This window comes from Stegodyphus dumicola, chromosome 6 (assembly GCF_044657685.1).
Source record: "Stegodyphus dumicola isolate Sdum_Otavi_A_Nest chromosome 6, ASM4465768v1".
In the NCBI taxonomy this organism is placed as follows: Eukaryota; Metazoa; Arthropoda; class Arachnida; order Araneae; family Eresidae; genus Stegodyphus; species Stegodyphus dumicola.
This window is the reverse complement of record NC_140773.1, coordinates 122,902,301-122,929,306: the sequence shown is the minus strand read 5'-3', so window position 1 is coordinate 122,929,306 and position 27,006 is coordinate 122,902,301. Positions and strand designations below refer to the sequence as shown.

The 27,006-nt window shown below is 33.0% G+C and overlaps 1 protein-coding gene across 2 annotated transcripts in view; it reads right to left on the bottom strand.

The window, feature by feature from the left end:
• The window catches only part of LOC118196453 ((E3-independent) E2 ubiquitin-conjugating enzyme), a 194,985-nt gene that overhangs the window by 42,031 nt on the left and 125,948 nt on the right, over positions 1 to 27,006 (bottom strand). For both annotated transcript variants that reach the window (XM_035367911.2, XM_035367912.2), the window contains exon 16: positions 9,828 to 9,931. In XM_035367911.2, the coding sequence (XP_035223802.2) occupies positions 9,828 to 9,931 (104 nt within the window). The remainder of the gene's footprint in view (positions 1 to 9,827; positions 9,932 to 27,006) is intronic.

The following is a 27,006-nucleotide window of genomic DNA, read 5'->3' as shown; positions in this document are numbered from 1 at the left end:
ATTTTGCAGCATTTTTAGTCTCACTATATGCAAAGAATTACGTTTTACATTTTTATGCTACCTTGTGACTACGGTAAAGATTAATGAAAGGCAATAACTTGCTTTAATGTGCAGAGATAACTTTTAAGGGTGATCAGGTAATTACAAATAATTAAATTAGCTAGATATATATCCTTAGTTGTTAAAGATTTACATGGCCAGTATTAAATTTATTTTTTAAAACTATTTGTTAAAAAAGCACTTTTAAAATCACAATCTATTAACATGGAACAGTTTAAAATACATGTAATTTATGACATTGATTGTTAAACAAAATTAAGATACTGTTACATTTTTCTTTCTTTACGTATGTTAAGGGTTCATGGATTTAGAGTGAATAACGACGACACTTGATGAAGTATCGAAACACAATTTATTAGCCAGTATTATTCAAGACATATCCAATATCATGTTTTACAGTCGACAAAGAACTACTATAAGCATGCTGAAACAGCCACACAGCCTTCATACTATCAGGCTATAATGGTAAATGCAGCTTCACGGCACCAGAGTACGGCTCTCGACTTGGTTCAATCATTCTTGGAACTTCATGTACTCTCAAGACTCTCCGCTGTCAGGTTAGAACGGTAAAGACAGCTTAACGGCACAGCACCAGAGTACAGCTCCGAACACTGCTTGGTCTTTCTCGGAACTCTACGTACTCTTAAGACTCTATACACTATAACTTGCAATGCACTCGACGATACACTAGAGTACAGCTCCTGACTCGGTTTAGTCGTTCCTGGAGCTCAACACACACTGTAAGATAAAACTTGACGACACACTAACTCTCAATACACTAATATACTCTCTTGGTGCATGTGACAACCAACTTGGCACTAGACTACGTGACACTCGCTTGTTGACTAACTATCAACTCGATCGACTCCACACAGGTTGACTCTCCGCGTACCAGCAGGGTTTATATAGTTTTTGGCTTGTGTTCCAGAACATTCTGGGCTAAACCAGGAAGAATTCATTTTAGAAGGTTCTGCAACAGTCTATGGCATATTGCTAATTTTGTCGCCAACCCTAAACCTTCCTTGTGCGAAAGCTATCTTACAGCAGCTGGACATTTTGTACCAATAACTAAACATTAAAAGCTATAAAACATTTACATTTTGTAGCAACTCAACAAAATATTTGTGCATCCTTTTAATTTGAAGCCTTTCCAGACATTCTGGCTAATTTATATCAATTTCCTTCTCTTTAAGCATCTTTTCTAAAAATCAGAAATTTGTTTCAACAAGCAAACCAGTATTCCCACTAGTTTCTGGGTGTTTTATCTAACTTGTCAATCTCTCGACTAAGTACACTGCGCCAAAAAAAAGGGGGGGGACAGTTTTATATCTCCCGTTCTACTGGGCTAATTGACAAAATTCAAATTAAGTTTTTCATGTCTCGAAAGCACAATTTAGGATATATATTAGATTTATATATAGCACTGCTCTAACATAGGTATTTTGACACAAAAATTGGACTTTTTCTGAAATAACATGCCAATTTTTTTCCATATTTTGATTCTATGACTTATATTATGCCTAGATATTAAATTTTGAAAAATTTGGTGCGAAATTTACAAAGAATTTCAAAAATTTATCTTTGTGAAATTTTTTCAGTTTGCGCCAAGAACAATTTCACTTGACAAACTTCTTAATATGTGGCAACCAATTTTCCTTTCCCTTCCATTACACCGGAGTGGGAAAAAGGCACCTTATTCCTAACTTTTTACATTGTGCATGAGCAGAAAAAAAGTCACATTGTTTCTACTTCCAAATAATTTTAGCAAAGTGTCTAAACTACATTTGATGTTTTATCGCTTTCAACAAATATCCAAATTTCAAAACTGGCCAATATATAAATTCACATATATCTTTGGAAATTTTTAATAAAAAAACTTATTTTTTGCAGGTATGCTTAGAAATACATCTACTTAAAGAAGATGGTAAAATTTTTATAGATTATAATTCAAAACATTTTTTTCAAAAATTTATAAAAATTATTTAAAAATACAAATTTAAAAAAATCATAAAAAAATGGGTGAATTTTATTTGGAATGAACCTAAATTTCGAAATAAGAAAGGAAGAATAAAAAAAGTTTAAAAAAAATAGAGATTAATAAATATATACCAAACTCAATTAACATTGAGGAGCTAAAATTTTGAGAGCTAATTTTTTAAAAACTACCAGGTTGTTCAATAAGTTCGCGAAACGGAAATGAAGAAACCAATTTTTATTTGTAAAAATGACTTTATTTTTCAATGTAGTTTCCCTCAACTTCAATACAGTTATTCCAACTAATTCTAATTTATGGATCCCTTGACTGTAGTGGTTTTTCGGCAGCTCTGCAAAATATCCCTGCACGGCAGCTATTACCTCTTTGTTTGAAGAAAATCGTTTTCTACGGAGATATTGTTTGAGGTGTGGGAAGAGCCAGAAGTCGGAGGGAGCTAAATCTGGCGAATAGGCTGGATGTTGCAACAATTTGTACTTCAATTCAGTTATTTTAGCAATGGTTTTTTGAGATGTGTGCGCAGGTGTGCTATCTTGGTGGAAAATGATTTTCTTCTGCAATCCGGGTCTTCTTTCACGAATTTTTTCGTCTAATCGATTCAAAAGGTTACAATAATAATACAAATTAATTGTTTTGCCAGTTTGAAGGTAATCTATAAACAAAATTCCTTTTCCATCCCAAAAAACTGATGCTAACCCCTTCTTGGCTGATTTTTGCACACGAAATCGTTTCGGCGCCGAAGAGCCGGGTTCACACCACTCCTTAGCCTCCTGTTTTGATTCAGGATCATGATGGTAGACCCAAGTCTCATCCATTGTGATAAATCGGTGGATAAAGTCTCTTTTATTCTTCTTAAAATGCTCCAAATGTTGCTGGCAAAGCCGCATCTGAATGTGTTTTTGCTCCATCATTAGAGAATGTGGCACCTATTTTGCACAGAGTTTTTTTAAACCCAAATTAACACTCAAAATATTGCTCACTGTGCCCAATGAAATGCCTAAAGCCTCTGTTAAATCTCTTTCAGTCAATTGACGGTCTTCCAATACCATATCTTGTATTTTTCCAATGATTTCCGGTGTTGATACAATTTTTGGACATCCCTCTCGCGGATCTTTTTCAAGGCTGGTACGACCACTTTTGAATAAACTAGCCCACTTGCAAACCATTGTTTTTGAAGTAGCAGATTCACCCAACACATTCACTATTTCGGTATGAATTTCCATTGCCTTTAAACCTTTCTTTACAAAGAATTTGATAACTGCACATTGCTCAATTTTATCCATACCTGAAAAAAGGCACCACACGTTAGATATAAAGGGCGGTTAAACAATGAATAAATTAACATATCGAAATGAAACTTTTGACGTATTACTAAGAAAGAACAAATATGAAAATGGTGTTGAAGTTTTAGGTCTAATATTGACGAATAGCTCTGCGAACTTATTGAACAACCTTGTGCGATTTTTATAAAAGTCAGTAGTTTGGCGTCATTTGAGTCATAGAATCGAAACAATTAGAATGATGCTATGTATAAATCTATAACATACATATGTAATATATAAATAATACTATATAATAAATATGCTATATATAAATAATACATATAATAAGTTGCACTTTCCAGACATGAAGAATGCAAGTTGAATTTTGTAAATCGGCCCAGTATAATGGGAGATATAGAACTGTAACCTTCTCCCACCCCTTTTTTTGTGTGCAATGTACTTACGAGGTTTTATTTGATCCAATAAAAGTTAAATAGTCCAACATCTCTGACAGAAGTGAAGCAAATTATCACTGTGTCTGAAAGTAATTACAAAGTCAGATGAAGGTTTAAATAAACCTCTTATTTAAAAAGACCTTAGAACATAAAGTCATGTTCTTATGCTAGCAAAATAAACTACAGTTTATGGTGATCCAATTAAACAGGAAGAGTCAAATTCAAACTAAAAATGTAGACTAGGAGTCAAAGACTACACAATTTCATTTCAAACTAAGCTGGCTCAGTAACACGTTGTAACATGTCGTAGCGTACTTATCACGTAACAAATTCAAATATCAGCAGCGATAATGCAAAGACGAATAACTGCAGAACTATCAGAGCTGACAGGAACTAATGCATCGTGCAAGCCAAAGCCAGAAACACTCTGTTTTGCAATCAAAAAACCTTAGTTTAGAAACTATATAACTAACTTTGCATTCTGGTGAGGAAATGGAAAGGGGAAGTTATAGTGTAAGGTTTATGTTAAGTTATTAACAGTTATCTTTAGTTAAAGCTACTTTCCTATCATTTGTAATTTCAGCTTACAAATTTCCTGCCAAAGTAGTTTTTTAGAATCACGGTTAAATGCAAATGAATGAAGAGCAGTACTTAAGTTGAAGTTCCACTGTGTTACAGAACCAGAGATTCTGATTAGCGTGCATTCACCTTTTGGCTACACTCTCTCTAAGCTATTGCTATGCTCGACCGTATTTCAGGACCTTAATAGCTTCGCTGTTTAGTTAACATTTAGGGGCCAACTTTTGTAGAATTTTGGCTACATCTTTTTAGTTCAGCATTAGTTAAGTTTGATTTTTTTTTAGTACTTAAGTTCAAGCCCAAGGAGGCTTTTTTGTATGTCCTGAGAAATCTTTATTTTGAGCAATAAAGGCTAATTAACCCTTCTTGAGATTGCGTTTGTTTCCTGAGCGAAAGCCATTATTCACTTACCAGTTCTCAAGGTTCAACACACATAGCTGTAACTTAAAGGTTGGAACTTTATAACAGTAAAGACTGAAATTATAAATAATTGGTTACTTTAGATAATAATAATCATACATATCTTTGAAGAATAATTTTCTTTCTCTTTATGTATTCTGTTTCTTTCTTAATATGTTTCCTCTTCATTTTAAATTTTTTTTATTTAATTAAAGATTTCTGTTATTCTAAAAAACTAAATGCATTTAGAATGTACAGGAAAAGGTGCTAATTTTATTCCTTTAGTAATATGAACATTCAGAATAAATATGAGATGATACATGGTAAGGGCCGGTTACAGAGCCGGTGTAGCAGAATTTTTAGAATTTAGTGACACACCGAACAACAAAATCTAGAAAAGGCAAAATTTTAGAATTTAGGAAGGCAGCAGAATTTAGGATCCACAAATATTGCATCAGGTGAGAAAATGTGTAGCGCCAGACCTGTGCATGATGTATAGAGGCGTAGCTAGGGTTTTCAGTGGCCGGGAACAATTGAAGATTTTGCACCCCCCTTCTGTATGCCAAGAATGAAAAACATTCTAAATTTTTTAAATATCAATTTAGCACCCCACAGATGCTGCGCCCGGGCACAGATATCCCCCATTGCCCCACCCTAGCTGCACCACTGATGATGCATTGAAACCTATATGATGAATCTTTTAAATTGTCAGCTTTCAATTTCTTTATTAATAATAAAATTCCTTTCTATAAATGCCTGCCCACATGATAAGATTAGAAGCATTTTTGATATTTTCGATGCTTGTATCTAGTGAAAAGTAGAGAAAACAAAGGAAGGATAAAGACTTAGTAAATAAATGCTAAGAAAGAGACTTAGTAAATAGTATAGTATCAGAGGTAATTCACAGTTAATAGTATAGTATTCAAATAGTATCAGAAGTAAAACATTCAAATATTATGTTTTCATTGTTCTTCCAAAAATTCTCCAAAAATTAAAAGTTCATCATAAACGTTCTGCAAAATACATCCATTATGTGTTAATACCATTAAGACATCTTTCTGGAATCTTCTAAATTCGTGGGTCTATAAATCTTACCCTTCAAATCCTTCTAAACTTTCCAAGTTGCAATGTGTTATTTCTAAAACATAGTCTTATCATTAAATATCACTATAATAAAAATACTTCCTTCACTCATCCCAGATACGGAGCAATCCAGAAAAACTAAAGACAAAACTTGCTCACTTACCTGGGTAGTGTGATGTTGAAACAGAATAAAAACTCTAAGAAGTTGATTTATCTAATTATATTCTATCTACACTACAAAATATATACATTATTTAACAATTTGCGGGAAATTTTTCTGGCCCCTAAAGTTATTACACTTCTTAATTGGTTCACGTCACGAGGTCAAAAGAGAAAACCCCTTTTTTTCTTCCTACTTCAATGACAGCCAACGCCATCTGTGTCTCGTACATCAAATGAAGAGGTTTGTTTTTAATGTTTGTAAGATACAACTAATCAGTTTCACACAATGCCTAATATCTTAAATAAAAACTACCTTTGACAATTCTGTAACAGCAAAAAAGCCAGAAATACGTTGAAAAAAAAATCAGAGAAAAAAAGTAAACTTAATTTTATACAGAAAACTGATGCGTATTGAGACAATTAAGTGGGGGAAAAACGTTACTATTAAAAAATTTAAAAGGCATTTATAATTAATTACACAGCTATTTTGCTTTTGCTAAGAATTGTTTTGTAAATTGTGCTAAAGCACAAATTATGCATTTAAGACCTTGTTTATTTAGCACCTTGTTTATTTTTTAGATTCAAAATATTGTATAAGTTGCCAAAATAAAAATAAAGTCACTTTATAATATGATAGCGAAAAATAAAAATGTTTCATTTTAATGTTATTTCTTGAATATAATTTCAATATGTTATCATTATTTTAACGAAATTAATCGATGTTATAATATTTAAAAAAATATCGTCGAAAAATTCCCAGATTTCCGAATTTAAAATTCTCTATAGAAACCGATCTTAAAATAGCCAAAATTTTGATATGTCGCCAAATTTTGAACTGTTTAATAAAGCATTCACATTCCCAAAAGCGAAAAGTTGTTTAAAAGCCCTTAATTAGAAAAAATGAATAATTTCAAAATGCTTATTTCACTTTTTGCTCAACTTGAGTATCCCACCGTTTATATTAGAAATAGGAACAATCATATTCACTCATCAAAGAATTTCCAAAAATATTTGTCCAAAATGTTAATTCACATTCAAAATGGCAGTCTTAAAAACAAACAGAAAATTCAGATGATTAAAATTAAGGACCTTCTGCCGAATTTGGCCGAAATCAAAGACTTTTAAGGACCAAAAATCGATTCCAAGAAACCTAAGGACTTTCAAGGACCGTATAAACCCTGCTTTACAATAGAATATACTTCACACATGAGTATTGTTTTCCCATGTAATCATAAATTGAAATGTTGAGACATCCCATGATTTTGGTGACAAATGCTAATTTCCAAACCCATTCACTGTTCCATAATAAAAATTGCAGGCTATTTTTCTCTTTCAAAGAAATATCTCTCAGTTTGAATAAACTCAATTAAACTTTCCCACAGATGAGATATTGAAAAAGAAGCATGGCATTTGAGGTCTACTTTTCTCTTCTTATTTCATTTTGAAAGTGACATAGGTAATGAATAAAATAAAAAGAACAAAATATCACAGAGTACACTGATAGACAATACCACACACCCCTATAGCAAAACTGTGAACAGTCTGGCATAGCACACAAGCAAAGAGAACATGCATGTACAGAAGGAAAACTTCCATACATGTAACGTGAACAAGTTAACTACTGCACTGCTAAATCATGCAGAGGAAATTCATCACCAAATTACCAGGTACACAGGAAATTGAAGAATATGATACAAAAACTAAAGAACATAAGTTCTTTTATTCGAATCCTATAAAGAATTTATTTTTCAACAAAAATCTTTATAATAATTTAAACCGGGATTTTCATAGATTTTTTTACCCAAAATAAATAATCCATTAAACAATTTTCACAAACCATTGATTTGATATATGCTGATACAACGGGGGGGGGGGGGGGTATTACAGAAGTTTGAGCTCTTGACAAACCTCGACAGTTATTTCACACCAGCTCAACAGCTATTTCACACAAGCACAAAAGATACTAAGGCTGGATGGACAGCCCCTGTAAAGTAAACTTCAAGTATATTTTTCCCTCTCTGGTCTGACGAAGCCATTCCTGCTTTGGCAAAGATTTCTTTGTTAACCCTAGAAATGTTTTGGTCTAAAGCACAAACATTGCCTGTTGGGAATGGTCTTAAAAACAACGAAAAACAAGAGAATATGATAGTAGCATCAATCATGGTCATTATTCACAACTTTTCAACTCTAATATCGGTCGCTGCATTAAATTTTACCACCAATTTATTTTTCATTGTAAAAAAACAATATCATCCCACAAGATTTGGTCCGCACACTGTAGTTTTGCTCTTTACATTTTTAATTATTACGAAGAAAATCCCCACAAATGCATACAACTGCTTAAGAAACTGCCAGTGTATTAAGACAAAAAATAGTAAATTATTTACCGTGCCAACGAATGATCACAAACTACACTGACTACCAATAAGTATTTGGACACCTGTGATAGAAAAGAAAAACTAACTTTATTCAAAATCAATAGTTGGTAGAGCCTCCACGAGAGGTAATTACAGCATGGACTCTCCGGGGCATACTTTCCACAAGTCTTTGTATGACAGCTAGTGGTATTTTCTTCCACTCAGCTTGGAGAAGACATAGAAGTTCCTTCACCGATTTTGCATGGATAGTGCACCCCTGAATTCGGCGATGCAACTCGTCCCAGAGGTTCTCGATAGGGTTCAGGTCTGGACTCTGGGCAGGACAGTCCATTCGATGAACTCCATTGGCACCTTACCAAGCCTTGGTTAACGTCAAAACATGACAACTGGCACTGTCATCCTGAAAGTAACAGGGGTCCAACCCGTAAAACTGCCACAACGTAGGAAGCACATTGTCATCCAAAATAGTGCAGTAGGCATCGGAGTTGAGCTTACCATGAATGGGGACCAAGGGTCCCAGTCCATACAAGGAGAAACACCCCCAGACCATAATTCCACCTCCGCCGAACTTGACTGTTGGCACAATGCATTCTGGCAGGAGACCTCCAGGTAGACGCCAGACCCAGACCCTGCCATCCGAACGGTAAAGGGTGAACCTTGATTTGTCACTCCAAAGAACCCGTTTCCACTGATCTACGGTCCAATTTCGATGTGCTTTGCACCACATTAACCGAGCAGCACGGTTGGACTTTGTGATCAAAGGCTTATGGGCAGCAGCACGACCATGAAAACCAAGCAGATGTGCTTCCTTACGGATGGTATTCATTGAAACAATACTCCCGGATGCCTGTTGAAACTCCTCGTGGATGAGGGCCATCGGTTGGGTGCAGTTCTTCCAAATTTCTCTGGACAGCACTCGTCAGTCTCTATCTCCCAGTTTCGTTGGTCTGCCGACTCGGGGCACATTCCAACAATCACCGCTCACCTTCCACTTCTTAATCACATAGACCACTGTCGATTTTGGGTACTTCAGATCCCTAGATATGTCCTTTAAGGATCGGCCATATTTGTGATACCTGATAATTATACCTTTCTCAAAATCAGAGAGCTCCAAACTGCGAGGTATCTTGCATGCGACTAAAGCCGATGCTGTTCCCTACACGATATATACCGGCCGAGTCTGTGACATACCTTAGGACCGCAGATATCGTCATTTGCATAGGTATCCAAATACTTATTGGTAGTCAGTGTATCATCTGTTCTCTTTTATATATCTATTACAAAAGAAAACATTACTTTTCAAGTTCTCTATTAAAATAAAAACAAGATACCTGGAATTTAAGAAATTTTAAATATAGTAAAATTTCATCACAAACAAATATTAATACAAATCAAGCATACATTTAATTTATATGAATACGGCGCATATACAAGAAAATTTTAAAAAATTACTCACCTCTTTCCGCACAATTCTAAAGAAGGCACAAGGTTCAAAGGGTTGAAAAATACTTAATTTGTATTTATGACTATCAGGAACAGATTCCAACATGGAAAATATACCTGTTATATACAAATAACATTAAATAAAAAATATTAAAACTGAATGTATTAAACTATGAATAACTTAATGCAATAATGTTGATATATATTTCAAAATTTTTCTGACACATAAGAAGTTACAATAAAAGATAAATAATAATAAAAAATAAATAATAGTAAAAGATAAATTAATAAAATATAATTTACTTCTTAAATGTTATACAAGAGATGAACTGAGCAAGCAGAATGAGGTACAAAATTTACTTTAGCAGATGAGACCTTCACACAAACTTCATTACATTAAATCATTGGATGAAAAATCATTAACTTTAATTCACATGTGGAATAACTTAGATGTAAAAACCACAAAAGAATAAACGTATACTGAATGCAGTTACATAAACTAAACTCAGTTTCACAACAGCCCTAGTGAACCAAGGCCTGCAGTACCCGAAAATCTGCTTTCTTTACCGTGGGCCCAGGGTTACATGAGCCTATGCCCTGTACAAGTGGTCAGTTTGTCGCAGAACCCCCGGTGTTTAGTCCCCAAGCAAACTTGGTCTCTTATCAACCCACTCAATGAAAGGATGAGTCAACCTTGCCCAGCCCAGGGATCGAACGCGGACCTGTGGTGCAGCTGCGCAACACCCTAGCCATTGTGCCACTGGGCGTCGCAATTATATAAGTATATGTAATTACTAGTGACTACAGAGAAATAATTTAATTCTTTTCAGGATAAAGATCTGATTAAAAAGTCAATACTGTTGGTGCCAGATGCCTCTGTAATGCACCAAATGCAGCTACATAATATGTTATGCAAAAGGAGATATGCCCTGTCGGTATATGTAATGACTGTATAATGAGTCATGATCGAACTGTAGATCAGTAAGGATGCTTTTTAAGTTGTGGTTTCAATATCATGGAAGCCGCAATAATGAGTCATCATCAAACTGTGGATCAGTAAGGATGCTTTTTGAGTTGTGGTTTCAATATCATGGAAGCCACAAGTGGCTTTCATGAGAAATTTGATTATTAATAAATTTATACAATCTATAGTCCTCTGAGAAGTTACTTATTGAATTTTTTATTGTGTGACTTAACAAAAGCGGTCCGTCAAACTGGAGGATCAGCATGCATTATTGGGGATAACTTGTATTTTGTTCTATCATCAGCATATTGAAAATTTATTATTATTACAATTATTTTAAAATTATTATGTTTTGTATTCTAAGAATTTGCGAGAGATATTACTGATCCTTGAAAAAGTGGAGTGTGTTTTTGAGTTTATCTGCTTTGTTCTTTTCAACAATCATAGTGCTGTTATTGGATATTCATCAACCTTCTACAATAAGCAAATTATTTCAGAGGTAAGTGATTCTTCTGTTGCATAACAAATAATATGTTATTTAAGGTTGCTAAGAAGATATAAGGCTTATTGCCTCAGAAATAAATCTAAATGTCAACAAAAATGATGACAACATATTTAAATGATATTATTCATAAGAGTGAGATATATGAAACCAAACGAGAGTTAGTAACAGAGATAGCAAGCATTATAATTGAAAAGAGAAAGCAGTAAGGCCAAAGCTTACTGAACTAGAAAGAATAATATTTGAAAGGTCAAAGAATGAATCAGAATTGGCTAAGCTTAAAGCCAAAATGAAACTTGATACAAATGATAGCAAAACAAAATTGAGCTGAAATTTATTATTAGCTTTTGGTACTGGGCCGTATTCATATCTGTAAACCAAATATTATATTACAAGACATATATTACAAGACACAGTTCTTGTTTTTGTTGTGTCAGGAAGTATTTCAACTGAGACTGAAAACAAGGTTCATTGTGGATTGATAAAGAAAGAAAACAACCTAGATAAAACTCTCAGAAAATTTTGAGAAACAAATTACCGAAATTAAAAAACCCTGAAAGTAGGGAAGCCATGATATGTGAAAAGGACTTTCAGAAAACCCACAAAAACAGATGAAATTGGTAGATATTGTAACTATGCCTTAAAGGTAGATCTTTCATGTTTAGGAGAGTTGAAAGATTCTGCTTTAAGAAAATTAAATGCCTTGTGGAGAAGGTTAAGTTTAGTGTTAGGAATTCATTTAAAGTATTTTTCCCTCACTAGATGGCCCCAGGAGTTCTGCCAGTTACAGTAATTTAGCTTGTTAGCATATTCGCCTACAGTTTTTAGTTGGTTATATATCAGCTTCATTATCATACAAGCATGTAGGAATAGTACAGTTAGGCTGTTTTACCCATTCTTTTACTTTTACAGTCGCAAACACAAAATAGACATTGTGCCGTAATATTCATGAAATAGCAGCTAAGTACAGTACAAAGTCCACAATCCAGACTCGCCGGGACTTCAGCGATTCCGGATTATAGATCAAATTAAATCTGGTAAGATGGCATGTAGAAATTATGCAATTAAAAATACGAAACTGTAATTTATGAAATAAAGAGCAATTATGATCTAAAGGGTATCAAAATTTACAAAAAAAAAAAAAAAAAGCTTAATATTTATTTGTTTACTTTATTAAACATTTCTTTCAATGTTAAGTTTTTTAAGTTGCTTCGTTTTTTGTGCTAATACTTTCTCTTTAATTCTATAAATAGACATCATTTCTTGTTCAGTTACAAATTTTCACTGTTCAAGTCCTGTAATTGCTGTGTCGAGAATACCGACTAACTTGTCAATCAAAATGTTTTCATTGTCAATAACCTCTCTGTCACTTTCTTCACTATCGGAAGTATGCATGGGTAAATGCTTTATGTGCATGCGTAGCAGACACGTGCATTAAATGCGCATGCGTAAGTTTGTGGCTATGAGGTCCGGATTACAGATCATTCTGGATAATGAACGTCCGGATTATGGACTTTGTACTGTATTAGTTTTCAATCAATTTTTATGAGATTTTTTATGCCAAGATAAAGTGCTGGCAAAATAAACTGTCTGTCATCTAAAACCTAAAGATTCTTTCCCCCCCCAACCTAATATATCACCACTATTATGCTTGTTAACATTAAAGAGGTAGTTAAATTTTCTTACTTCTTAATATAAATTGTAATTATAGCAGAACCTGTGTTTTTCACCGATTCTGACACTGTTTGTCAACAGCAGTTGATTAATTACATAAAGTTTTCCGGCGTCCACAACTAGATCAAATTGTTCTAAAAAGCAACTATCCAATAAAGTAATAACTAAAAGTTTCTTTTGATGTAAATTAATTTGAATTAGAATATTTGGTACTGTTCAGTTAATATGATCAGATGCAGATATCACCAAAAGCTGACAATTTGAGAGAAAATTAGCTAAAATATTGTTACATTTCGCAAGAGTTCATGGATTTGGAGCGATTGACGTCAACACTTGATGAAGAAACAAAACTCAATTTATTAGCCAGTATTACTCAGGACAGCTCCAAAAACACGTTTACAGTCGTCAGAAAACTACGAGAAACAACCTGAAACAGACAGCAACACAGCTATCAGGCTAACACAAGGAAGACAGCTTCATGGCAAAGCAATACAGTACAGCTCTCTGTTCGGTCATTCTCGGAATTCAATGTACTCTCGAGATTCTGCATGTTACAACTGGCGATGCACTCGACAATAGCCTCAATGATATACCAACTCGCAATACACTGACAAGATACTCTCGTAATGTACTAGCTCATGATACACAAACGATACACTATTGTGATACACTCGACGACTATGCATTGACTCAATCATCAATCATCAGTGACAATCAGCTTGCTAGACTAGGCATTGACTGACTCACTGCTACTCAACGTGCAGGCAGGGTTTATATAGCTTTTCGGTTGCCTTTGAAAACATTCTGGTACAAAATGGTAAGAATTCATTCTAGAAGGTTCTCCATCTGTCTATGGTTTATAGCCAATTTTTTTGCCAAATGGGCTATTTCTTACCAAATATGGCAACCCTACTTTTCCTTGCCATTTATGGCAACCCTAAACCCACTTTGCAGGGAAGGTATCTTACCACAGCTGGGCATTTCATAACACAGCCCCCTCCCAAGGACTGCACGTCCCAGGCAGTACAATTCTTGGTCAGAAGCCACATTGGATACAAACAAAATGTAACAAAACAAAAAAATAACATAAATAAAGAAACAAATATTTACACTATGTAAAACTTGTATACAAAAATAAACCACATAACAATTTTAAATTATATAAATTAAAATTCAGAATGAATTTCAATCTTAGGCTTTTCATTAAGTTATACCCAGATCAAATACTCTTTCACTGCACTTTTCAGATGTATTTCTGTTTTGCATATCACAGTCTGAATATTCAGTCCTTTCAGATTTTTTATCCACAGGAAGATCTGAAACACTTTGCTCACCGCACTGTAGTTTATTCACATCATGTGTACCGTTAACCACAGTATTTTTAGCAGTTGGTATATGCTTATTTTCCTCTATTTCTAGAGAACCAGTTCAAAATTTTGCATTAGACTTGTGAATAGAATCCAATTCTTTACAAACACAGGTATTATAGTTTAGAATCAAGTTCGTGTCTGCACAGCCTGCACTAAGAGACACACACCCAGTTTATGAAGTGGATGTATTTTACTGCAGCATTCTGCTTAAGCTGTGGATCAGCTTCTCTCATCACTGAATCACATGAGTTTTCAATACTTGCTAACTGCAACTTTGTAACTTCACTCTCAGTTTCTATAAACTTAACAGTCGCATCTCTACTTCAGGCACTTGAGACAGAAACTTTATTTCCATGAATTATTTCTTCACCTTTTTCAGATGCTTTACTAGCCACTTCTTTTACTGCTTGATCTTTAAAAACAGTAGTATCACTTTCCTCCATTTCAACTTCAGATACTTGAGAATCGGAAACATCTTTCCCATCTTTTTTCTTCAGCTTTTCATTCTCTTTCTTCAGAGTCATTAGATGTTTCATGCTTTATTTCTTTATCTTTCTCAGACACTTCGCCAGCTACTTCCTTTATTTCTTCATCCTTCGATTCTCCAGATTCCACTTCTGTCATTTCCACGTCTTCTTTTATGGCGTCAGTTTCCAGATTTTCTTGGCTAGCTTTTATTTCTTTTTTCATCTCTTCCAGTCCGGCTTTTACAGTTGCTAAAATGTCCGTGAACTTCATTTCCTCCGCCATGGCTTTTTCCTGTAGGCAGGTCACTGGCATTCACTTGCAAATCCTACTTCTGACACCAGTTGTTATGTTCTGCACGGGTTTGTGAATTTGAAGTAATTGACGACAACACTTGATGAAGAAACAAAACTCAATTTATTAGCCAGTATTACTCAAGCCAACTCCAAAAACACGTTTACAGTCATCAGAAAACTATGAGAAACATGCTGAAACAGACAGCAACACAGCTTTCGGGTTATCAAGCTATATAATGGTGAAAACAGCTTCATGGCAAAGTAGCAGAATACAGCTTTCAACTCTGTTCAGTCGTTCTCGGAACTCTACTCTCGAGATTCTCCATGCTAAAACTCACAATGCACTTGATGATAGCCTCAACGATGCACCAACTCGCAATACACTGACAAGACACTCTTACGATGCACTAACTCACACAGACGAGACACTCTTGCGATGCACTGACTTGCGATACACTCAACAATCAACTCGACACTACATTGACAATCAACTCACTAGACTAGGCACTTACTGACTACTATTCTGCGTGTAGGCAGAGTTTATATAGCTCTTGGGGTGCCTTCGAGAACATTCTGGTCCAAATCGGTAAGAATTCATTCTAGAAGGTCCTCCATCTGTCTATGGCATATTGCCAATTTTGTCGCTAAGTGGAAGATTTCTTGTCAAATATGACAACCCTGCCCTCCCTTGCAATTTTCTGGAAACCCTAAACCCACTTTGCGGGGAAGCTATCGTATTGTGGCTGGGCATTTTGTAAAAATATTTACGATATTATTAAGATGAAAAATAGCTAAATGGAAAAAATAAATATTAATAAAATTAGAAATTTTTAATGTAAATTAGCACTAGAACCATGGGGCAGACCAATTTGTTCCAAACCGATGTTTAATGTGTCAAAAAGTATTAATTGAAAAGGAATATTAAATGATAATTTAAGGTAAACGATAACTTACCGAATTTGAAAGTGCATAACATAAATCAATTTCTGATTATTAACACTTATAACTAGAACCGCAAAATGGATCAGTTTGACCTATAAGAAATGTTTATGCCTAAATGGCAAAAAACAGATGCATTTTCTCGGGAGTAACTGTAAAGTACATCTGCTTCACCCTAAAATTCCTCAAATAGACTACACTAGGATAGAGAATAGTGTAGGTTTTCAGTCAAAATCATAATTATTTGGTTCAAAATGCAAACTGTGTTGGCATGCAGTGGAAAATTACAAAGAATATTTTGAAATACTTTTTGAAGTTGCTTTTATTCCATATTTAGCATAATCATAGATAAGATGTCACAACATCATTCAGGACTGCTCAACACTGATCAGGAAACTTTGGAATATTTAAAACAATGACCTGAAAATTATTCAGAAGATGATGATAATGATGGCAAGGTTCTGATTTTGAGTAGCGAGGAAGAATACCTGCCTGCTAATGAAGAAAATTTGAATTCAGATGAAGAAAATGAAAGTTATTGTGACTCTAGCAGTGCCCTAACAGTTGCTGGTCTTTCTCACTGCGATAATTTATCAGATAAAAAAAAAATCAAAAATTCTAAGAAAAGACACACGCACTCATGGAAATCCATGAAAGAAATCAGCAGTAACATTCAAAGTTGGAAATAATAAAGTTGGCAAAGATGGACAGTTTGGAATGTCCTATAATTAAGAGCAAATGATAAAGGAAAAAAAATCAAAGTACAATATTTTGAAGGAAGTTGGAGGCGCAACACCACACAGCAGAAGCAATGTTATAGACAACAGTCCGTTGCTGACTTTCCTGGAGACTTTACATAGATCAATGGTTATTGAAGCATATAAAGAAATTCACTGAAGATGAAGCTCATCGACAGATTCATGAAAATGAGTAGAATATAACAGTAGAAGAAATGGATGCTTTTATAAGAATTTTATATCCATGTGGTATATATTGTGCAAAAGGACTTGAACTGGATAGCTTGTGGTTAATGAACTGGGGACCATCGTTTTTCCAAAATACAATGTCAAGAGACAAATTCTGTGAAATAATGAGATTCTTCCACTTCTATATAAAGTCAACAAGATCAAATCGTCTAAAGACAGACAAATTTGCCATTATCTCTGATATTTAGAATCGTTTCATTGAAAATTGACAAACTAACTATACACCAGATCTTGACATAACTGTAAATGAACAATTTTTCCTACAAAAGTTAGGTGTAGGTTTGCTCAATACATGCCAAACAAACCAGATAAATTTGGGATCAAGTTCTGGTTAGCTGCAGATGTTGACTCAAAACATCTAATAAATGGATTCCCATATCTTGGAAAAGATAACCAAAGTCGATCCAACATTTCTGTTTCTCAGCATGTAGTACTGCGATTATTAAGTCCATATGAAAACAAAGGTAGAAATGTCACCACAGATAACTTTTTCACAACACTGATGCTTGCAGAGCACTAAAATCCCAAAACACCAGCCTTGTAGGAACTGTAAATTGCTCAAGAAAAGAAATACCAATCTCTGTAAAAATATGAAAATCCACATTGCATGCGACTATGGTACTAACACATAAAGATGTCTCTTTATCAAGGGAAAAAAGATAAAAATGTTTTGTTGCTAAGTAATCTTCATCTAACTGTCGAAATTATAGATAGCCCGAAAAATTACCTGATACTATTACTTACTACAACACAACTAAATTCGGTGTGGACATGATTCACCAAATGGCAAGGAAGTATACTGTCAAGTCTGCTTCACGTAGATGGCCAATGCAAGTATAATATTTTGCACCTTACTGCTATCAATGCCTGGGTTTTATACAAAGATGTATCTCAAAAATCTGTTAGTAGAAGGCAATTCATTCAAGACTTAGTCGAAGAACTGACATAAAAGTTCATTCTGTCCTGGCAAATAAAAGGTGACATATGGGTATATAGCAACCATTGAAAACAATGGATAACCACAAGTTAAGCATAAAAAGAGTCTGACGCCACAGTTCAAAATGTGAAAATAAAACCCAATATATTTGTTCAAAATGCAAAGTACCCATTTTCATCAAATGTACAAAACGTACTACTAAATTTTGTGCACAATGCTTTCAATAAATTAGATTTTTAAAAAATCAGTACAATTAGTAAGCAACTGGTAAAATTTTTTTATTTTTTCTCTAAAATTATGTTGAAACTTATTTAAATGAATATACTCTGTTTTTCCGCCAAAATTAGAAAAATCGTTTTATTTTGTTTAAAAGACATGTTATTATACTTAAGGAAATAAAATTTTAATCCTCTGAGCACCATGGCTGGCTTTATCTGGTCATGAGATTTTTTGTTACTTGATATATACTAGCTTATAATTTAAGATATTTTGCTTTCTTACTTTCATTCATATAAATGCCATCTTAACCACTTAGCCTGCAGAATATCTGCCAATTGCACGAGCTATAGTACACAAGAAAGTCGGTCGCACGCTGTGCCATTCAACTGTTCAGCCATGTATAAACTGGTGCAAAATGTATACTTTTCATGACATATATATTTCAGTATAATTGTAAAATAATAAACAATGTTACAAACTGGTACAAAATGTATACTTTTCATGACATATATATTTCAGTGTAATTGTAAAATAATAAACAATGTTAAGGTACAACATGTTTACAGGAAACAACTATCATATTGAACAGGATCTATCGAATCAGAATCGGCAATAGTTCCACACTTCTCACTACTACCATCAACATTAGATTTTCTTCTTCTTGGCATGATGAGTATAAGAGTTTTTTAATTCTTTATATGAAATTATATTTGAAATGTGTGAACATAACAAAGCTTTACGGGGAACTAAAGTAACATCTCATCCAGTTTCATCAGAAACAACTGGAAAAAAACAAAATACTGACGTTGCAATCAAAGGGAAAGTATTCAATGTAGAATAACTCCAATTGCTTGTTCTAATAATAATACACTGCATTTTATACACAAATTCCTAACTAGGAGTCAGACTCGTGGCTTTGTTTATGACACAAATTCTTTACCACGAGTCAGATTCATGGCTTTGTTTATGACGCAAATTCTTTACCACGAGTCAGACTCATGGTTATAGGCCAAAGAGTTAATGAATGTAAGTTTATGAAAATAGAGACTAAAATAGATAAATATATAAATTTAGCTAATAAAGGCTCTTTATATACAAGTCTGCATGACAGATCCAAAAACCTGGGCTGCTCAGAGGGTTAAATAATACAATTTTCTAAGTATTTAGATAATTTCCATTGATTTATATAAAATATTTATTAGATAATTTCCATTGATTTATATAAAATATTTAATGTTAATTCTGAAAAATATTGATTGTTACATAAAAATATAATGTTTTAGTTCACTAAAGCAATCATTTGTGCATATTTCTATCTAGAGTCAAACTGACCCACACTAAGGTTCTAGGTATATAAGTCCAGCGGTTCTAGTGTTAAACAACTGCCAAAGAAATCATGGGGGGGGGGTTGGCTGTCCTTCACATGAGACATCTTCGAAGGATGTGCAACCACATTTAAATTCAGCTGTCCACTTTTTAATTGTTGACATGGAAGGAGCAAAGTCCCCGCAAAATTGTGTCAACTTCAGATGAATTTTCTTAGGGGTTAATCCATCCAAAACTAAGAATTTTATGACCGCATGATATTCAAGATTGTCAATTTTAATGAAACATGCAAGAGATCTACTGTAAAAATTCATGTAAACACACTACTTGAGAGAACAAGTTGAAATTGGTCATACAACACATGCACCCAGGCAGGAAACATAAATTTTTGCTGATTAGAATGCCATCTCTGGATCAGACCAAGAACTTTTCACCTTACCCTTGTATTACAGTGCAATAAATAATAGCTTCTTCAATAACTCTCAGCAAAGTTCTGGCAGAGTGGTTACACACAGCAACTAAAGAGCATTATTTTGTTTAATGTTATTTCTGTTAATGAATTAAGATTAACACAGAGACATGAAATCATTTAAAATGTCTGAAAACATTTGCATTTCATATAAACTGAATTAAATAAGAATCTAGTTGTCCTTCTTCAAGGCCTTACAAATTTTGGCATCCAGCTGGTCAAGAAGGAGTAATATTCTGCTGTAGTTGTTCTGCCTTTTGTAAGGTAATTAATTAACAGGAACCCTTTTGCATCCCAAAACACACTGGCCATGACCTTTATGGCAGATTCGATTGATTTTGCTTTCTTTGGTATTGAACCACCGACTTCCATCCACTGCTTGGACTGCTGTTTCATTTCTGGTGATGGACCCAAGTCTCGTCCATGATGATAAATCGGTTGGATCCCTGTTGAATTGGTCTAAAGATTGCTGCAAAAATCATTTATGCATTTGCTTTTGATCTGCATTCAGCAAATGTGGCACTCATCTTCACAGAGCTTTCATATCTCTAATTCTTTGTGCAAGATTTCTCTCGCCCTTTCTTCTGATATTCCCATGACTTCAGCTATCTCACTCACCTATCGTGCAACATGATATCATGCACTTTTTTGATGGTTTCTGGTGTGGTTGCGGTTTTTGGCTGTTCTTCACGTGAGACATCTTCGAAGGATGTACAACCACATTTAAATTCAGGTGTCTACTTTTTAATTGTTGACATGGAAGGAGCAAAGTCCCCGCAAAATTGTGTCAACTTCAGATGAATTTCCTTACGGGTTAATCCATCCAAAACTAAGAATTTTATGACCGCATGATATTCAAGATTATCAATTTTAATGAATAACACACAAGAGATCTACTGTAAAAATTCATGTAAACACACTACTTGAGAGAACAAGTTGAAATTGGTCATACGACACGTGCACCCAGGCAGGAAACATAAATTTTTGCTGATTAGAATGCCATCTCTGGATCAGACCAAGAACTTTTCACCTGACCCTCGTATTACACTGCAATAAATAATAGCTTCTTCAATAACTCTCAGCAAAGTTCTGGCAGAGTGGTTACACACAGGAACTAAAGAGCATTATTTTGTTTCTCGTCAAATCCCATTGCACATCCACTGGGCAGAAGGATATGACCAACGCTATTTTATCAAAGCATAAACAGACTTTGGCTGATCTTTAGAATATGGTAACTGGTAGTTTGGCGACATTTTGGAGGCGATAAAGGTTACTACCTGGGACTTTGGTAATAATGTGAGCAGTACTGAGTGAGTATTACGCATTATTTTGTGTGAGGGAAATGAGAGACCATGGGATATGTCATGTGATATTAATGGACGAATTATGGTTCTTTAATCGGAAAAGGGGGAAATTTGGAAAAATATCTGTGGCTGTATATTATTTTGTATTAAGCTTCATTGTGTGTTGTGTGAAGTAAGGTTGAATAATTTTGGGATTGTATGGCGCTGTCTAAAGTGAATTCTAGATGTGATAAAGAGAATTTTGCTTTTTATTTAGCGGAGGAAGTGTGGAGGAAAAATTCGCAGAAAAAATCGTTCAATAATTTTATTGCATCCATAATAAAAGTGTATCCACCATGTAAGCAAGATTCTGAAGAAGATTAGGTAAGTTAGTATTTTTAATTATTTGAGGATAGTATTTTTATGTATTGTTCTAAATGTAAGGTGGAAGTAAAGTAATTTGGTATTATTGGGAAAATTGTTATTAGCAATGATTTAGTTTAAAGTAATTAGGATTGTAAGCTAATTTTTATTAATTTAATGTATGTGCTTATTGATATTTTAAGTAGTGTTTTTGAATTTAATTATATTTTAATTAAATGATAGTTATTTTGTGAATTTTATGTTTGTAGGAATTTGGTATACGTTTTAGTTGAAGTAAACGTGCATGGAAATAATTTAAATATTTGACACTAAGTATTTGTAATGTTTGCAGTATGAATTCGTTGGTGACGTTTATAATATAACAGATAATTTAGAGGTAAAAGTTTTTGGATATTTTATTTATTTTATACGTGGAAATGTTCATATTTGGAAAGGGTATATACTTTTTCGTTATTAGGTAATTTCATATATGTTCTTTTTAACGGGTTTAAAGATTCAGAAAATTGTCATGCATTTTCGTGAAATTTTTCTAATTTATGAGAAAAATGCAGTGTACATGGATATGGTGAAGAGTGTGCGCAATGGCATTTTTGTGCAATTCTGGGATTTTTTTTTAAAGTAAAAATAAGTCGATGTGTACATGGTTTAGTGATATTTTAATTAAATGATAGTTATTTTGTGAATTTTATGTTTGTAGGAATTTGGTATACGTTTTAGTTGAAGTAAACGTGCATGGAAATAATTTAAATATTTGACACTAAGTATTTGTAATGCTTGCGGTATGAATTCGTTGGTGACGTTTATAATATAATAGATGATTTAGAGGTAAAAGTTTTTGGATATTTTATTTATTTTATATGTGGAAATGTTCATATTTGGAAAGGGTATATACTTTTTCGTTATTAGGTAATTTCATATATGTTCTTTTTAATGGGTTTAAAGATTCAGAAAATTGTCATGCATTTTCGTGAAATTTTTCTAATTTATGAGAAAAATGCAGTGTACATGGATATGGTGAAGAGTGTGCGCAATGGCATTTTTGTGCAATTCTGGGATTTTTTTTTAAAGTAAAAATAAGTCGATGTGTACATGGTTTAGTGATATTTTAATTAAATGATAGTTATTTTGTGAATTTTATGTTTGTAGGAATTTGGTATACGTTTTAGTTGAAGTAAACGTGCATGGAAATAATTTAAATATTTGACACTAAGTATTTGTAATGCTTGCGGTATGAATTCGTTGGTGACGTTTATAATATAATAGATGATTTAGAGGTAAAAGTTTTGGGATATTTTATTTATTTTATATGTGGAAATGTTCATATTTGGAAAGGGTATATACTTTTTCACTATCAGGTAATTTCATATATGTTCTTTTTACCGGGTTTAAAGATTCAGAAAATTGTCATGTATTTTCGTGAAATTTTTTTAATTTATGAGAAAAATGCAGTGTACATGGATATGGTGAAGAGTGTGCGCAATGGCATTTTTGTGCAATTCTGGGATTTTTTTTAAAGTAAAAATAAGTCGACGTGTACATGGTTTAGTGATATTTTAATTAAATGATTGTTATTTTGTGAATTTTATGTTTGTAGGAATTTGGTATACGTTTTAGTTGAAGTAAACGTGCATGGAAATAATTTAAATATTTGACACTAAGTATTTGTAATGCTTGCGGTATGAATTCGTTGGTGACGTTTATAATATAATAGATGATTTAGAGGTAAAAGTTTTTGGATATTTTATTTATTTTATATGTGGAAATGTTCATATTTGGAAAGGGTATATACTTTTTCGTTATTAGGTAATTTCATATATGTTCTTTTTAACGGGTTTAAAGATTCAGAAAATTGTCATGCATTTTCGTGAAATTTTTCTAATTTATGAGAAAAATGCAGTGTACATGGATATGGTGAAGAGTGTGCGCAATGGCATTTTTGTGCAATTCTGGGATTTTTTTTTTAAGTAAAAATAAGTCGACGTGTACATGGTTTAGTGATATTTTAATTAAATGATAGTTATTTTGTGAATTTTATGTTTGTAGGAATTTGGTATACGTTATAGTTGAAGTAAACGTGCATGGAAATAATTTAAATATTTGACACTAAGTATTTGTAATGCTTGCGGTATGAATTCGTTGGTGACGTTTATAATATAATAGATGATTTAGAGGTAAAAGTTTTTGGATATTTTATTTATTTTATATGTGGAAATGTTCATATTTGGAAAGGGTATATACTTTTTCACTATCAGGTAATTTCATATATGTTCTTTTTACCGGGTTTAAAGATTGAGAAAATTGTCATGTATTTTCGTGAAATTTTTTTAATTTATGAGAAAAAAGCAGTGTACATGGATATAGTGAAGAGTGTGTGCAATGCCATTTTTGTGTAATTCTGGGATGTTTTTTTAAGTAAAAATAAGTCGACGTGTACATGGTTTATGTGTATGTGTTATTTTGAAAAATGTGTAAGCAGTATGGTATTGTGCACTTTTTCCCAATTTTGCAGTGAATATTTGTCATAATTAAGCAGTTTTGTTAGATAAAATTTCTAGCATAAGTGTAATTCGGCTAGTATATTGTTGGAAGAAGTGTTCAGTAGATAAAAAGAAAAGAAACATGTCTTTACTTTGTGAAGACAAAATGACAGCGAGAAAAAAAAATAGAGGGTTGCTGTAGGAGAGTTGGTCGCCAAATTTTCACCAAAAAATCGCCAAGTTACCATAATTGAAAGATCAACCCAGACTTTTATCAACTTTGGCACTATTACCAAAGCCACCTATTTTAACTGACGGACTAGACATTAATACATGGCCATACCATAATACAGCTGTTCCATTCAACAACAATATCAAGTTGATATTGACAAAATTCAAGAGAAGTTCACCATGCATAAATAAAATGAATTACTATTAAGAAACTGATTCTAGATCTTTCAGACAAATTTTGATAACATAATCAAGTCATGTAAAAAGTTAAAAAGAAAGGATGAGGTAACTACTTGTGTTATCATTCAATTACTATGCCTGATGATGCCACTACTTCAATCAGATCAGTTTTTGATTCCTCATGCAAAGTTAGATGAGCACCATCCCTAAACGACTGTCTCTTCAAAGGACCTAACTGAATAGAAGATATTCCAGCTTTATTATTGAGATTTCAAGTATCGCTGTTGTATCTGATATTAGAGGAGCTTTACTCCAAATTGAAGTTAAAAAAGAATTATATTTATTATATAAAATATTTTTGAAATATTTAAGGAGGGAGAAGAGAAATGAAATTTAAAGTTTATAAGCTTAAAAGAATGGTGTTTGGAGACACTTATAGCTCACTTTTACTCAGCGTGATCATAATGTACCAATGAACTCTGTAGAAGAAAAACATTGTAATTTGAGATTAGAACTTTGTTTTCTAGGGATGAAGGGGATAGAAAAGAGGATTATTTAATGACCTGCAATAAACTAAACACAGAAATAGAAAATTTTACTAAATGACAGATCATATCTATCAGAGAAATATGCAAACCCATGGAGTCATACCAATCATATCTTGCTCCAGGTAATCTAAATCTGGTAGATCTGTCACACTGCAGTTATAGCCTTAAACATCTCACTGAAACGAGATGGTGGGAAGAACCAATATGGTCTAAGGAAGAAGCAGATTTTGGTCCCATCCAGAACAGGTTCTTAATTATGATTTATTTATGTCAGAAAGAAAGAATATGAATTATGAAAAATTTCAAAATTTTGTAGATTATTAAATATTATTTGTTGGATAAAAAAGATTTATATCAAAATGTAGAAAGAAATAGTATTTACCATCCAAATTTTCTGTTCTGTTTTTTCCATCCAAATTGAAGAAAAGAAAGATGCAAAGATTTTTTTTTTTTTGGGGGGGGGGGTCAAGAATTCAGTTAAAAAGTTTTGATGGTATCTCAGGCACTGTCAAAGAGCTCATTGGTTATGAAACATCAAAATAACATCATATGAGTCAAAATAAAGTTGTTAGAATGTGATGATGAATTTTCCTTCAAATACACGATTTTATTGCTATCAAAACATCATATAGCAAAATTCTTAATTCAAAACTGTCATGCTGCTGGTTTCATCTTGGGAGAAAATTATTGGCCTATTTCTGCTAAGTGGCTCATTTGCAGTAAAAAAAAAATTCTACTCAGAACACTTGGTAGATCATCTTGAAGACCTATCAACAATATCATGTGAAGCTGAAATGAGAATGAACAAGCGACCTCTTATGTATACTGCTGAAGAGTACGGTAAATTTATTCCTTTGACTCCTTCATCTTTTATTCAAGATATCCAAGAAATCGGGATAACCTGACCTAGAGAAAATTAATTTCCAGAAACTTCAAAAATGATATTGAAAATGCAAAATATTAAAGATCAATTAAGAAACTGATTCCAAAAAGAATATTTGGCAATTCTTATTAAAAAATCCATCCCTTCCACCCCACCCCCCCAAAATGTAACGGCTTAAGTTATCCAGATGGTTGGTGTAGTACTTACTAAGAGAGACTTAACTGGCCTAATACACAGTCATTAAAATTTATAAAAATGTTATATCACAAATAATAAAAATGTTGCATACAATTGACAATCCAATTAGATTATTTCATTACTTAGGTACCCAACACTTTTATTATTTGTAATATAAAACTGTAGATAAATTATGTAAATAACTATATGATAAATTATTTTTCTTTTAATACATTAATTATCATACCCATTTTAAATAACAGTTTATTGTATAAAAACCATTTTTTATTATTTTAATTTGTTAGTTTCTGTTCTGCCAATGATGAAATTTTTAGACATAATTAAAAAGCAAACAGTTAATTATAAAAAAAATTATGACAAAGAAAAATAAGTGAGCATCATTCACAGATTGAATAGGATTCACAGAAACTGGATGTAATAACAAGGCTATAACAACCATTTTACTTGAAGAAAAAAAAAATGAATATAGCTAAATCTGTCATTAGGTGTGCCATGATGACAAACTCAAAAGCAGTGTTTCCACAAGAAAACGTTTTTTTCCTATCTGCTTCAGACTGGAACACATTTTTTAAAAAAAAGGACAGAAAGCCACTCAATTATTATTATTATTATTATTATTATTATTATTATTATTATTATGATTCTTCTTTTAAAAGAGGGCAAAAAGTTTGCTTTACAGTCTCCAAAAATATAAAAATTTTACATTTTTAGATGATTTACAGATACATTTTTAGATGCTGAAATTTTAAAATCATAAAGGTCAAATAATTGAAAAAATATAAATAATTTTCAAAATTCACCAAAAATTCAGAAATAAAATTACTATTTTGCAACAAGTTCCACTGAACAGATTTTTTTCTG